Source organism: Varanus komodoensis, unplaced genomic scaffold (genome assembly GCF_004798865.1).
Source record: "Varanus komodoensis strain SLA01 unplaced genomic scaffold, ASM479886v1 scaffold7_1, whole genome shotgun sequence".
Taxonomy (NCBI): Eukaryota; Metazoa; Chordata; class Lepidosauria; order Squamata; family Varanidae; genus Varanus; species Varanus komodoensis.
The window spans coordinates 11,556,444-11,572,047 of record NW_025336479.1 but is presented as its reverse complement, the minus strand read 5'-3'; the positions used below and the strand labels follow the sequence as shown (position 1 = coordinate 11,572,047).

Genomic DNA, 15,604 nt, shown 5'->3' with positions numbered 1-15,604 from the left:
TTCAAGTGGTGATTCAGTAAACTTCTCCTTGTTTTGCCTGTTATTTTATAATTTTTAACTTCTGTATACCACCTAGACATCTTAGGATAGGGGGTGGTATAGTAATGCTATGGCTAGCTGAACTGACTAAATAATATCAATGTACCTTCAGTGTTATAGGAACATTGTTCATCATTCTCCTGCCTGGTGCTTTCGAAAGCCGAATACTTTTTTTAAAAATGAGGGAAGTGCTTTGGTTCTATGCGGATGATTGTGTTAGTAACACCCCGCCATTTCCAGTTACTCAGCGCTGGGCAGAGTGAGCATCTGCTGAAATTACTACTACTGCTACTACTACTACATTGTGATTATATGCCACTTTTTCCATCTTGCAAGGAACCTTTTTTTCCCTTACAACTACCACCCTGGAAGGTGGGTTAGGCTGACAGTCAGTGACCAGCCCAAAGTCACCCAGTGAGCTTCCCGGCTGAGTGGAAACCAGAACCCGGATCTCTCAGGTCCCCAGTCTAGCACTCTCTCCAGCACACCGCAGAACAGAACCACTTACCCGGAGCTCAGTATAGACGGGAACGGCATTCCCCTACCTCTGGCTCACTGTTCAACACTTTGTACATCTGTCTCCATCCTAATGCCTTCTTCCTCCACATGGCTTATCCCAAAGTCTGCCAGATGGGCCTCGTAGTGCTACTGCTCTGAGGACATTGTGCAGCTGTCCTATATGTTCTTTCTCAATGGATTCTCTGAAGTAAGAGGAAAGATGGAGGAAATGGTGGGAAAACATGGGAGGATTGTGAGCAGAAGAAAATAGTGTCTGGGGACCCCTATGAAATTCAGTGAATGAGGTAGAGCAATGACACCATAAAAGCCTCATCTGGAAACACCCTTCATTTCAGCCTGAAATAAAATAAGTGCCAGGGCGACTTAATTTATACTGTTAATTTATATTATTTTATGGAAGTTTATTTATGGATGTGAGCCGCCCCGAGGCTTCGGTGAATGGGGCGGCATAGAAGTCTCCTAAATAAATAAATAAATAAATAAAACAAATGTGTCTTTGCTTGGCTCAAGCCACCCGACTCATTAGGTCATGAGCTAAACTCAAACAAGATTCTTTATCCTACTTGCCCTTGAAAGGAAGGTATAGCAATAGTAAAGAGCTCTCTCAACCCAAATTTCCCCCCAATTTTGGTATTTTCCACTTCAGTTATAATATGCTATTTATGGGTTTGTTTTCTTACGTGTCTGATTCTATGTTCTCTTCTGTTTTTCCTGAAAACAATTTAAGCTTATTTTGTCCTAGCTTATAAAAAACCTCTGGCTTACATATGTAAAACCATGAACTTACTCAGTAATATGCAACTTATAACATTTTGTAAGAGAGTGAGTTTCACCCTTAAATAAGAAATGAGCATATATGTCAGCAAATGATGACCTTTGTCATGTATTTTCTTTGTCCTCTTGTCCTGGCATTTTGGAAACATATTTTGGCAGCAGTTAAAGAGAGGACAGACATGACATTTGATTTGACCAAAAGTAGTTCCCTGGAGATATTTAAAGAAGACTATTGCATATGATAACCTTAAAGTAATCCTTTGTCTTCTAACAAATCTAAAGATATGCAATACTGGAAATCTACAAGAATCACCATTTTAATGGTTACATATAAATGAATATGTGAAGTCCTTGTGTCTAATGTATTATAGGAAAGCAGAGGTACAGAATATTCTCTGACAGATTTGTGGAAATGTTTGCTTTATTTCTAATACACTGGAGCAGCTTCTCAGTCCATAGCAGAGCCTACAGTCTAAAAGAGCAGTCTTATATCTTAAACCTGAAACATCTAAACCTACACCTAGTGCACTGTAAAGAATAAAGTGGGCTGCTCCCAATTTTACTCTGTAATAGGGATCTCCCACGGGCCAGCACTCAACATAGCTATAAGAAGAAAACAACTCTCCACTACACACAATAGTTTTAAAAATGCCCTGGAGGCCTGAAAAAAGCCATCTAGCTGGCACACTCCATCTCTGGTCTTCCTTTTTAATGACACCAGATCAAAGAGGCTGGCAGTGGCTTTTATATATTAGAACTGGAAGGTGAGAGGCAAACATTCAAGAGAATAATTGCCTTCATCCCTTTCATTGTGAATGGCAAGGCCTGCATGAAAATGATGTCTTTTTCTTCCCTGCTGCAACTGTATTACACTGATGTGCTTTTTTAAAATATCAACCCCATCTTTCCTCTTACAGCTTGGATGAGGACCCAGGAATCCAGCCTCCCACTGGACCCTTGCTATGGGCAGCACTGCCTTCCCAAAGCTGACAGTTCTGTGCACGATCCCGTCTCTCTCTTGCTAGTAACCCAGTCATAGTCACCATCATGGTTTGTACATCTGAGCTCTCTCTAAGGAAAAGCCTGGCAGCTATGCAATGGGAACAGAACCAAGAAACAAAACAGACATTGCTACAGGGTACAAGAATGCTGAATGGTTTGCGCAAAGGACTCCAGAGGTTTAAAAAGAGTTTTCTCTCCCCAATACAACCTGTTTTCCCCCACAGTCCCAAGAAAGGATAGATTCCTTTGGCATGTCCTTCCTAAGGCCAGACCCTTCCTTAATTGTTCTACTTTACATTTGGCTCTTCTAAACCATTTCCTGATTTGGATGACACAGCATGGCTCTTCTCAGGTTATTTAACACAGAGAAAACCTTTCTGCCCACAGGCACCATTTTGCATAATGAACCTCCGCTTTGGAGGAGTCCTGCTGCAAACTTGGTGAGTATGGGTTAAGCATGCATGGGTTAAAGCACCCTCCCATAATCCATGACTGGTTTTAGAGTAATGTTTTAATTATTGCAAGCCGTCCTGAGATGGAAGGGGTAAAAATGTTTTAAATAAAATAAATGTGATGTTTAACTTTTACATCACTCACAGTCACTGGGTTTCCATGATAAGGCAAACTCTGAATAAGGCTGGATATGCAAAATGTATCCATATGCACCCACAGCCTGACCATGGGTTAAATAGTGGGCTGTCATGTTGAATGAGATGGCCTTCAGAGTGCTGCTGTAGCCTGATAAAGAAAGAGACTCTGAATAACCCTTTTGGACTTCACCAATATCCTCTGAAAATGTTTCAGGGCTTGAGTGAGACAGAAGACAACAAACTCTGGGCTAGTGCTTCCTTAGTGTGAAGGAAGCTTTGACACCATTCCCCTGATGATGTGATGGTGAAGTACCTGCAGGATCAGGATCAGGCCTGTAGGTACTTGAAAGGGCTGGAGCCTGTGTGATCATGTAGCACAGCTGGGAGCGCAGCTGGGCGCTCTGGAAGGCCTTATAAAAATGTGTTGCTCAGCTGTGCTACAGTAATGGGGGCTTTTATACTGTCTTTCTGAGCCGGCTTCCAGCCTTGCCTTGTTTCCTGCCAGGTCTTGCCTGGCATCTCTGTCTTCTCTGACCTTGCCTTGTCAGTAGCTGTGGTCTGACTTTAGTCCTGCCATGCCTTATCAGCATCCGGTCTTTACTGCTTCCTGACTTTTGCTTTTGAATCGGGATCTGCCACACCATGTCAGTACCTTTGCCTGTGATTCTGCTGTACCTTGTCTGTATTGGGCTATTACCTGTTCTTGATTCTGCCCTTGCTTTTGGACCTGCTATGTCTTGTTGCTACCTGACCTTGCTTGTTTCTGACTTCACCTTAGTGCTTTTGGCACTAAGACCTCCCCCATCCCTGGTCCTGGTGCTCCAGCTGTAGACACCTGCTGCCTGTGCTCCAAACCTGACAGTCTTCCAATTAAGGAGCATTCTCAGTCTATCACCAACCACTATATTGTGGCCTCCGTGCTTATGGTTTGTATTAACGGTACCCACATATTCATTAGTAGTGATATCAGGCCCCTAAACTTCCCTAGGAAGTGCAGGAATACTGCACGTAATCCAGCTGATATATGCCCATAATATTAGAGATGAGCCATGCTGCACCTTAAGGAACAGCCTGGGTTTAATTCATCATGACCAAGTTCAGAGTTCGTGTTGCACTCTTAGCAGAATGTTCCTTAATGCAGCATGACAGAGCTTTGCTGCCCTTCCTAACTCTGCTAATTACACTGACACCCTCTCCCATCTGGCAGAAAGTGATCTCCCTTGGCCCGAGAAATCCAACAGCTGAGAACCTGGACATCACAATGTGGCCATTCACACTCTCCCAAGCCAGAGGGACAATGGGAGCTCAGTAACACGGTCCAGATGGCTTTCTTCAAGAAAGTGCTCACCAAGTAGCTCTGGGAACATGCAAGAAGCAAAAGTGTCGGCCTCATACGCTGCATTTTCCAGTCAGAAGATCATGCTCGTGAGTGCTCTCGACTGTATCCCTATGCACGTGGATTGCATCGTTGCAATCTACGAACCTTCTGTTGCAGGGCGTAGCGGCCGTGAACAAGGCTGATTCCATGTGAGGCATAATTAGAAAAGGAAGCAAAGCATAAAACTGCCGATATCAAGCTGCCCTGATATGAATCTATTATGCAACCACATTTGGAACACTATGTACAGTTCTGATTACTACACCTAAAAAAGGAACAGCTCACTATTTGGAAAGATCCAAATAAGGGTAACCTAAATAATCAATGGACTGGAGCAACTCTCTTATGAAGAAAAGCTACAATGTCCAAGGCTGGTAAGCTTAGAAGATGGATGATGAAGGGGAGACATGTTAGAAATGTACAAAATTATGCATGGTGTGAATCAAGTGGATAGGGAGACATTTTCCCTTCACATAATGCTAGAATCTGGGATCATCCCATGAAAGTGACAGGTAGAAAATTTTGAATAGATAAAAGAAAAAAATGTTTTCACAACACAGAGAGTTAAGCTATGAAATTCATTACTACAAGGTATAGCAATGGTCACCAACTCCAATGGCTTTAAAGAGAGATTAGACAAATTCAGTCCCAGATTAGGGGTGCAAGGGGGCAATTATCCCCCTTTATACACACACAGCAGTTACTGAATGAATGAATGGCCTGCTAGGGCAGGCAACGCCCTCCCCTGACCCCCCAGAGTCCAGGCCTGAGTACATTCATAGAAGAGAGATATCAGTAGCTACAGGTTCCGATAGCGGCTGTTGGTTCTGTGGTGCCTCTGATACGGCAGGCAATATGTTCATGTACACCATTTTCTGGGCGAAGTGGTGCCGTTACATTCATTTCCAGTTTGTGGGCAGCTGATTTGCCGCTGCGTGAATAGAACAGTGGACTAGATGGGCCCTTGGTGTAATTCAGCAAGGCTGTTCCTATGTCCTTATGTAATTCCTGGAAGAGATTGCGAAGTTAATGGATTATGAGGGAGTTAACCCATCTGCACAACATACCACCTTTCCAGAGCATTCGGGCATGCTCGAATTCGGGCATGGGAATTGCTCACAAAAGTAATCTTATGATTTAAAAGTCAAATACGTGAATTGAATTCTAGTCATCATTAGTACTGGATGGAAGAATTCAAACTAACAAACCAGAAAATTAGATAGTGCTATTGATTATAGCATAATTTGATCTACAGCTACTGTTCTTGTTGGTCCTCTGAAAGCAGTCTTTCTATGTTCTGAACACAGTGTCAGGAGGGCCAACATCCAGATCAGACATTTGATCCCAGTGCATTTCTGGTTATCATCAGTTTTGGCTAGGTCAATCCATGAACTCACCTTGAGCTCTGGACACTTCCAAATCAACTCAGAAATATTTAGGATTCATCCATAAAGTAGCAGCAACCAGAATATGCTAGTTTGCCTCAGTTCACCCTCATGCCAGCACTTGTACTACCACTGTACTTCAGAGGCTATTTTATGGTGGAAACCATGTTTATTCTGAAATGTATGGCATGGGCTATGTGCATTCTTTGATTTGCTGCTTGGTCAGACACCCCCATCCCAAATACAGTATCAGCTGCAGAATCCAGCCTTCTAAGAATTCTTTAGTGTTTTAAAAAGTACTGTTTTTGCTCCTGCAGATGGTATAAAAATCTGTGGGCAGCAATCTTTCAAAAATGGAGGTGTGAGAGAAAGACTATCAAGGGACAAAGCTTCAGCAACCTACACATTTCCTTTCCAGGGATGAGCATGAGCACAGAGTCCATTATAAAACTGAGCAAAACTATGACAGTTTTCATTAATTATACAGGCTGTGTATTTCAGCTCCTCATGGTGCAAAAATTTCATGTTTTTAGTTTAAATATTGCCTTATGTACACTATGAATAGAATTAAATTTGAGTTTTTTAAGTGCGCGCTCTCGCTCTCTCTCTCTCTCTCTCTCTCTCTCTCTCTCTCTCTCACACACACACACACACACACACAGAGGAAACATCATTACTAGTGTGTATCAAGACCAAATTTGAGGATCTAGAATCCACTGCAAAGAAACCCACCTACATTCCAAATCATGGTTTCATGCACTGCAGTTGTCTTTGTCAGTTAGTCTGGTATGACTAACTGCAGAGCTGTATTATACAAAGAAAGTGCAGTAACAATGCATGTCATTTAGAGGCAATGAATGCAAGCTACAAGCAATCTGGTTTGAAAGGCATTCCAAATCAACTTACTTCTATTAATCCTTTCACACCACATTCTTGAAGACTAACATTAACCACAAGCATCATTTCGAGCTGGTTGTGTGAGTAAAAGTATATGGAAGAAAACCATAGATGCAGTTACTTTCTTCTATCATGGAAGAGACAGATGGCTTACTTCTTAGGTGTACAAAAAGAGGAAGAAAAAATGAACTGACTGAAGAGATGAGATAGACAAATGGCTGTTCATACAACACATTCTCTATTGCCCCCTAGTGTCTAGAAGCATACAGAATCATTTTATTATCTAAAGTCTTCAGTTTTTTGCAGGATAGCCAACATCCCAAAAGTCTCTTGCACAAACTTTCTCTTTCTTCTTTCAAAATCATCAGACTAGCTCAGCTTTTTTGGCTTCTCTGCCATTAGTGACATCATAGCTGTTCAACTTTACTTGGCACATCTTCTACCGGAACATCTGCCTGATCTAAAGATGGAAATGTGGAGCTTCTTCAGATGAGTGTGTTTCAGAACATTTCAGAAAATTAGTCTGCTATCTAGGTCTCTCAAGGGAAGGTAAACTGTGCTAATTAGAACCTACATACTTATACAGGATGGGAATTTCACTTCTATAGACCTGCAAAAAATGAGACAAGGTCTAGATAAGGAATAACTGGCCACAAAGCAGATGTGGCAGCCATCTGGACACAGACCGATTCAACGTTCTGAGAAGGCTTCTAGAAAGCTAGACGAGTGCATTCTTGAGGAATTTGTGCATATGTCATGTTTCTCGGTGGTGAAAATGCATGTGCTAATATTGAAAATGTAGGTTGTCAGATTTTTTAATGCCTTATTTTGCCACAATCCCAGAAATATTTGGGCAGTATCAAATTCCGTCTATCCATGCACAGGACCCACTGCTGTCTTTTGTTCTGTAGTTTAAGTGACTTCCACTTTTGCACAGGAGTCATTTAGTATTGCTGTAAGCCATCCAGAGACATAAGTAATTGGACAGCATACATATTTTATAAATAAATAAATAAAATATTTCCAGGGGTAGAACTCAGATCATCTCATCTTTGTTCCTGGAAGGGGATGGATCAGTGCAGCTCCCTTAAGCAAGGGAGCAGCAGCCAATTTGCATAAATACCTATGCAGTATCCAGTTGCCAATGGCTACTTCCCTCTGTTCATCTTTCCTGTCCATCCTTCTGTATTTTCCAGCAAAGACAACCTATTTATGTTATTAGAAATGTTGAGACCTACATAATGAAAAACATCTATTACTCCCATCAGTAAGGAAATTGTGTTTCAAACATAGTAACAATACAAGGTCAAATAGGGAGTTTTCCTGCAATACCCTCCATTTGCTCTCCCATACACTGTTAAAGCATTAATATATAATCTACATGAAGTGTTGATTACATTATTATAATATTGGCCATTATACCATTCCAGTTACAAGAAACATGGGTACATTTTGCTGTACCTAGAAAGCTGATCAACAGGCTCCACTGAGTTCTGTAGTTGAACTTCAGTCCAATGATCTTTTAAACATGTGTGCCATTTCTGAATTTATATGTACAATTCCTGGTACATGTCATTTTTGTTGTGTTTAGACTTGCACTGGTATGTTCTACCACTTAGTTACATTTGCAAACATAATATATCTGGGGATAGTACCAACTGCCATCAGGCTAGGTTTCAGTTTTCCATTTTCAAGTGTCCATCCTATATTTTCAGCACATGGAATTCCAGGAAATGGTTCATAAACTTGATCATGTTCTTTACAGATATATCTCATGCATCCTATGTCGGTGACATTGATTCTGGCTTACTTTCTGTGAACACCAAATTCCTGAACACCATGCAGGTGACATGCAACTGTTTTAGCAATCTGCAATGGCTAGTTTTTCTGACCACTCTCATCTACCTCTTTCAGCAAACAGTGATGTTTAATAATATATCACCTCGCTGAAATCTCTGAAAGAAAATGTACTATCACAACCTGAGAGAACATGAAAAGATAACGCAGCCTCACAGTCATTCAGAAGTGTTGAGGGACTTCTCATATCATTAATGTACTTCCCTGTGGCACGTGTTTCAGATTTCATCCAGAGTTTTCTGCATGCAGGAAGAGTCTTGAAAAACTTATACATCCAGCTAGCTATAAACTGTCTTACTTTGGGTCAGCAAATGCTGCAGCTACTAGTGTCTTTGTCACTTCATGCTTTAGGCATTGGTACAATAATTAGAAATGTTGCCAGGTCTGCCTGTTGTCAGCTAACACTGTGACATCTGTCCAGTTTGCAGGAAGGGGAACATTTCCGTATTGTCATTCAGCAAACTGATTTTCTGAACTACTGCCTTCATCTGGTAGAGCTTCAGCATGAGAAACTACGTTGAAGAGTATTTAGTTGTTTTCAGTCACCCAGATAGGTTACAAAAAAGTACTCAGTGAATCAAAGCTACTGAAGTCTAATTCCATCATTCTACTTTAATGAAGACAAAGCAATTGACCATGTTGTCAAAATTACATGAAAAAAATTAAACACTGTCCATTTTGATCTTTGAATTTCATAAATTTGCAAAATAAAGTGCCATAGCAAATGTTTCCATTTTTTGCTCAAAAACAATTTTTTAAATAGCAGGTGAACAATAATCCTTGTGAAAACACTTACACTATATTAAATATGAAAAAACTTGAAAGGTTGGATATTGTACACAGTAAACAAAACATGTGAAAACCAGTAGCCATTTTCCAAGATGGTGGCCTAACTACTAAGGAAAAGGTTTTACAGCTAATTTCTTTTACAGCTCAGCACACCATCTCGTGCAGAAACTCCTGGTCACACCAGTTCCAACACAACACCATCACTTTCATGGAAAGTGACCTAGACGAATACATCTATTGTTGCCTACAGTAGGAAATAGCCCATTAAGTTGGCTAGTCAAGAAAGGTATTTCCATATGTTCAAATCAAATGCACGGATGTACATTTTTTTTCCGAGAAAGCAGAAAAGCAGCAGGACAACAGGAGATTCCCACCCCCACCCCATTTGTGCATTATCTTTCTTCTCCATCATAACCATTTTTCACAGCAGCACAGTAGTCCAGGGCCAGCCATGAGAGTGAAAAAAGGACAGCCAGCTTGAGCAAAAAGGTTGCTGTGGCTTTCCCCAGAGCCAGCCGGCAGGAGACTTTATTAGGGGTGAGTTGGCTGTGGCCAAGAGTGCTCTTTCCCTTAACTTGTGAGTAAATAGTTTCCTTTGCAATCTAAAAGGGATAAGGAAACTGGGCTTGGAGGATGTGCACTCCCAGAGACTAATTTCTTCCCTTAATGAGCCACTTGCTTCACTCCAGCCTAAGTGACAGTCCTAGCTAGTTGAGGGCTTCAACCTGCATGCTGCTCTTGGCTGCCAGAGGGTCCTGGCATTAGCTCTTGCGGATTTGGATGAACATGCATTTGACTGACACACACACACAATTTTCCTACATTCCTTGGTGTGTATACATGCACACAGTATGTGGGAACCCTCTCCCGGACTGCACATTCCTGGCTTTCACACAACAAGTATTTATTCAGGGGACTTTCTTGGAAAGAAGCATGGTATTTCATAGTGTTAATGTCCCAGAACAAGAAGTCAGTAGCTTATTTAGCATCATCCAACATAGCAAAGTGTAGTGGCTGGAAGGAAAGCCAGGCCCCCTGAAATCTAAGCCAATGCCCGACTTCCTGAGGTACAGCTCTGAAGGACTTGGCAGTTAGCAGAAGCTCTCCCATTGCTCTGCTCATAAATGTGTGTGTGCGCGCACCCCCCCCCCCCCGGACACACACACACAACAACTTTAGCAAATGAGAGCAGAGTTCAGGTCAGTTTGCATGAGCCATCAGCTCTTTAGGGAGCCAAAAGCTGCTGAACAATCTAAAAGCTGTACTGCAGTTGTTCACGTGACTCTGACACAACAAAGATGTCCAGGAGCACAAGTATTGCATAACTGCCTGAAACACACATGCTTTCACTGACGCCCTGCAGCCTTTTAGATGTGCTTTGTGGAGTCTCATCAGTGGCACACCAGCCAGTCAGCCACTGGTGTGCTACCTGACTATACGTGGTTCTCATGTAGGATACAGAAGTAACGGAAGGGCAAAATGATTATACAAGCACCTCATTCATTACTTAATTGGAGCATGGCACAGATTAGCAAACGATGTAGAATTAAGCCTTTCAGGAGGCAGGGGGGCTTTAATATACTGATTAGTTGTAAAGAATCTTCACAGGCAAGGACCTGCAAAGAAATTGGTATAGCCAATGTGAGTTTAGATCATTGACCTTTTAGAGAAGACTGCTTTTACACAAGGAATGAACTGTCAGCCATATCTTGGGAAGGATCCAACCCAATATCTTGAAACATTTGTCAGATGAAGACTCTTTTCTTCCCTTTGCAGGTCATTTTAAGAACAGAAACTGTTTTTTAATGTGAATGCACTTTGGGGTAAAGAAAGTCAATAAGGGGCATAGGGCTGCCCTTGATCTAGATGTACAACTACAGCAGCGCCACAGACAGTGTGACTCAGAGCAAAGATCTGCTTGTACTTCTATGCAAAGTTTAGTGTGTAATCTACATCAGGGCAGCTCAAATGCCAAGTGTCAACACTCATTTCAATAACATTAACAGAGGAAGCCACAACTGGTGCTGCTATTGCTATTATGATTTCACCAAGAATTAGGCCAAGACTTCAAGGAAGTGAAATCCTAGCAAGCAAAAAGATATTGAAGTGAAACTTTTAAACATATACATGTAATATCCATCCCCACCTTATACTTGCATGTAAGTCTAGAATGAATTCTGGTTTTGAACTAAGATACACTGATGAAAATGGCATGACTGTCTGAGCTCTTTCTTCCTCTAATCTTGACTTCTGCTCTCTAACTCAAACCCTGGCTATTTTGGACCTGCTTCTGGTTCAATTCGACTGACTGGCTGTCAGCTCCCAAACCCCTTTGTCCAGACCCAAGTGTCCAGAGCCTGATGCTTGCTGATAGTTGCACTGTGGGTCAAGGCAGGGGCCTGTGAGCCTTCCCCAACCAGGTGCCCTCTGGATGTTTGGGACAACAATCCCTAGCGTTTCTGACCACATTTGTCAAGTCTGATGGGTGTGTTATTTGTTTGTTTGTTTGTTTATTATCTGTTGCACTTGTATGTTGCATCCCATAGCTGTGAGGCTCTCTGGGTGGGTTACATTGTTGTGTTTTAATTGTTGTTCAGTGTAATGCAATCAATATAAACAATAAATAATGGATCAATAAAATTAAACAGTAAAATGATAAAAATCAGCATTCACATAATAAAAAACAGTTAAAATAATTAATTTAAAACAATTCTAAGAATGGAAGTATCTGGTGACTGAAATTTCTTTTAAATGGCAGTCACTTCAATAAAACCAATAAAATAACCATAATAGCTGAAGTATAAAACAACTGGAGGACACCAGGAGGGGAAAAATAGCCTACCTGTTGCCAGTGACAGATAAATTTTATTGTGGCAACTAGTAAGGATTTTTTTTTAATACTCTGCAACGAGACTAACAATTTTTCTTGAAAACCCAGCCACCAGCACCAGCACAAGGAAGCAAAAGTTGACTTTTCTAAAATGGAGCAGACATCAGCTAGTGGAGGTGGTTTTGTTCAAATGCACGAAAACACCCTTACTGCTGTCCGCCAATGAACCTCTTTGCCAGGCAATAAGCACAAAAAGGATATGCTTATTTGCTTCTGGAACAAGAAGAAAACAGTGGCCACAATACTTGGCTATCAAGCCTAACCAAACTTCATGGATTCCCATGACCAGGGTTTATCCTGCCAGGCATCTAGAGAATTGTCTAGCTATAATTCCACTTCTGATGCTTCACGGTTTTCTTCCTCGTGTTGCCAGTTTTCTCCAACATCACAAGTATCACTTCTCACAGTAACAAAAGTTCTTGAATTTGATGCTATGAAACTGGAGGATTTTTTTCTATCGTGTTTCCCAGAGTTTGAAATAAGGGAAGTAGACTATATCCTGCTCTACTCCCTATGTATATCTAAGCTCCCCAGGCACTAAGACACTAGCAGTTTTATAATGTACCCCGCAGGGCATTAACCAGCTTCTGATGCAGCAGTGCAATAAATAATGTATGCAACTTGGCAAAGAGCCTATGCAGAGCAGCAAGCACAAAGATCTTTACTGCCAGGATTTCTGCACTCAGCAATTGGAAGAGGAGCAGCGGGAAGAGGTAACATTCCTGCAAAACGAGCCTGGGATTTCAAGGCTACCAAGCAGCAGTTCGCGATTCCGTGAAGTGCCTACTCTGGTGCAAATGATTCTCCCAATACGCTCAATGCCCCTAACCCAGGCATAGGCAGGCATGCACCAAGGGCTAATCGAAATATAGCAAGTTCTCGGCTGCTGCCAAAAACAACCGCATGTCTAACACATATCAGGAAGTTACAGCACTCAGCATTCCTCTTCCCCATGCCAGTGACAGAGAGGACCTGACAACAGGGAAAGGATGAATGCCAAGTCATTTTTGGTAGATCACAGAGGGGTAAAAGGAGGAGAAAACCGAGATGAATGGTTGCCTTTTGGGGCAGCAAGCATACCTGTACCATCTCCAGTAATCTGAACCAAATCCCAGCTGTCATGTGACCCCCATAATGCTCATCATTATGGTTACCATGAAAAGCAGAGCTTGAAACAGCCTTGGCAGCGCAAACCCCTAAACCCAGAAGAGTGGACCTTTTCTGTCACTGTATCCTGCCCTGAGTCTTCAAATGTAACCAAGGCCTATGTATTCATTTTCATATGATCACCTAGTTGGAATCCTGTTGCCAAGCTGAAAAGTGAAATATACATATTTCAATTAATTAACTGCAAATGCCCCTCCATCAATCACAAACTATGCTATAACTATCCAGCAATAAATTCACACATCATTATGCAATTCTTTTTCAGGACCTTATGGGAAAGAACAGCCTTCCTCCACTTGCTAGAGTAGGGCTCCCATACTGGTGAGTCACAGAGTTAGTAAAGGGACACTTAATTATTCACGATTCAGAAATTCAGGGAAATGGGTCCTTTGGTAAAAGAGGTTCATGCTGTTCTTCCTGCTTAGTTCTTCCCGCTTACTATCATCTTGACAAGTTGAATGCATTGACAGAACCCCACAGCTGTTTGCTCAGTAGAATTCTAAGCCCACTTTGCTCTTGATTCCAGGTAGGGCAGCCACAGTATGTTTCAAGGATGAACATCAACACATGTTAGGATGTCCAGGTAGGTCAAAAAGGGCCCTAAGAGAAGAAATATTCTCCCGCTTTCCTGACGGAACAAATGATGCAGGCAACAGATTTCCTAGTCCCAATATTCTCCCTACTATAATCATTCATTCGCAACTTGTTTTGCAACTTGTTTCTTCTCTGGCAAGTAGACTTCTACCAGTCATTTGACAGATTTTTCATTCTGTTTTGTATGATCTGCAAAGTGTCCCAAAGGAATCCTTGCCCAATTTATCCCCAGTTCTGAGGTCAGTGAAGAACCAAGACAAAATCCTCTCCTCCCACATGGATAATTAATTTATATATTACATGATTATTTTTCTTGGGATTTCTCTTGCTCCTAAAAAACGAATTCCACTGTTAAGATTATTCCCGTTTTCTTACAAAACCAGATTTTATAATACCTATTTGTCAGACATTTTCCTCTGTTAATATTGATGGGCATATCAAAATATCTTTCAGACTTGCAAGGTGTAATTATCTAGCATGTGTCTGGGGGAAGAATGAGATGGAAGGAAAATAGTTCAAGTCAATACCTTTGTCTGCAAAATTCCAGACATAAAAAGAAAGCAAATGCATTCTATGTATGCTGTGCTTCCTGCCCAGAAACTGAAGTTTTACTGCAACAAAGAGTGGAAAAATCTGCCCTTCCCTACTCCCCAATGTTGGAAAACAGGCAAGACAGGAGGTCTCCATTCTCTTTGTCTTGCTCTGGCTTTCCCATGAGAAAGATGCACTTCTCCAAATGGAAAAATACACTTTCAGTCAACTAGGTTTTCCAGAAGAAAACTTCCAAGTGAAACCAGCAAGTCCCACTTTTCCTAGCTCTGGCTATGATGCACCCCAAGGTAGACTATGGACACCCACAATCAGGAGGCAGAAAGGGGCCCCTGCCAACAGCTAAATGATGTTCTTGGAGCCCTCATTCTCCTGGCTGCAAACATCAAGACCTTTCGAGCCTGCAGGTGCTATGGGGCAAGGAAGAGCTGTCAAGGTTATTTCCCTGGGCTTCTTTGCCCTTTTTCAAGAATGAAGCTATCCAGGATTTTAACAGATGGTAGCCATGAAGAGCACATACTCTGAAGCACTCCAGCACTGCTATAAGATTCTTTGCACAAAAATAACAAAGAAAGGAAGAAATTTTCAGAGATTCTTGCAAGTTTGGCACATTTATTATGTATGGCTGACTGCCGGTGTCAGGCTCTGCAAATCCAGGCCAGTTCCCACGTTAGCTATTCTCAGGGCCAAAGAAGCACAAGAGTCTCTCTGTTTGACCCAGCTGGCTCCCTTTTTCCCATAGAAGTTCCCTGTCTGCCCACCCTCCATGCGCAATTGAGGGCATCTAACAACTGCACACAAAGGTCACAAGGAAGCCAAACGATTTTGCTTTCAAGAGATGCAGAGCTTCAGATCAGGGCCAAAACCACCCAGCACAGTGAAGGAGAAGCAGTGAGAGAATCCAACACAACAAAAATAGTGGGACGTAGAGGTTTAAAGAAGGTTGACAGCAGCCAAACCATCTAAGTTCCTGCCAGCAAGTTCTCAATACATGGGTCAGCTTAGTTCAGCAGAGATTATGAGAAATATTCTCAGAAAGACAGTGTTGCTCTTAGCATCCATAGGCTCAAAGCACAAGAGAGGCATGCTTTTCTCTGCAAAAGGGGAAGGGAGTCCTCCAAGAAGTGCCAAATAGGCAGAACTGGGGTAGAATCTGCAGCCCTTAGGAAGAGGA

General features: G+C 41.9%; 1 protein-coding gene across 2 annotated transcripts in view; it reads right to left on the bottom strand.

The window, feature by feature from the left end:
* PKN1 (protein kinase N1) overlaps nt 1-15,604 on the bottom strand; it is a 78,981-nt gene that overhangs the window by 43,224 nt on the left and 20,153 nt on the right. Inside the window, exon 1 of one of the 2 annotated variants that reach the window (XM_044453630.1) lies at nt 585-2,546. The exons of the other annotated variant lie outside the window; for it this stretch is intronic. Coding sequence (XP_044309565.1) covers nt 585-647 — 63 coding nt within the window. The 5' untranslated portion in view covers nt 648-2,546. Of the gene's footprint in view, nt 1-584; nt 2,547-15,604 lie in introns of those variants that run through there. 2 annotated transcript variants of the gene reach the window in all.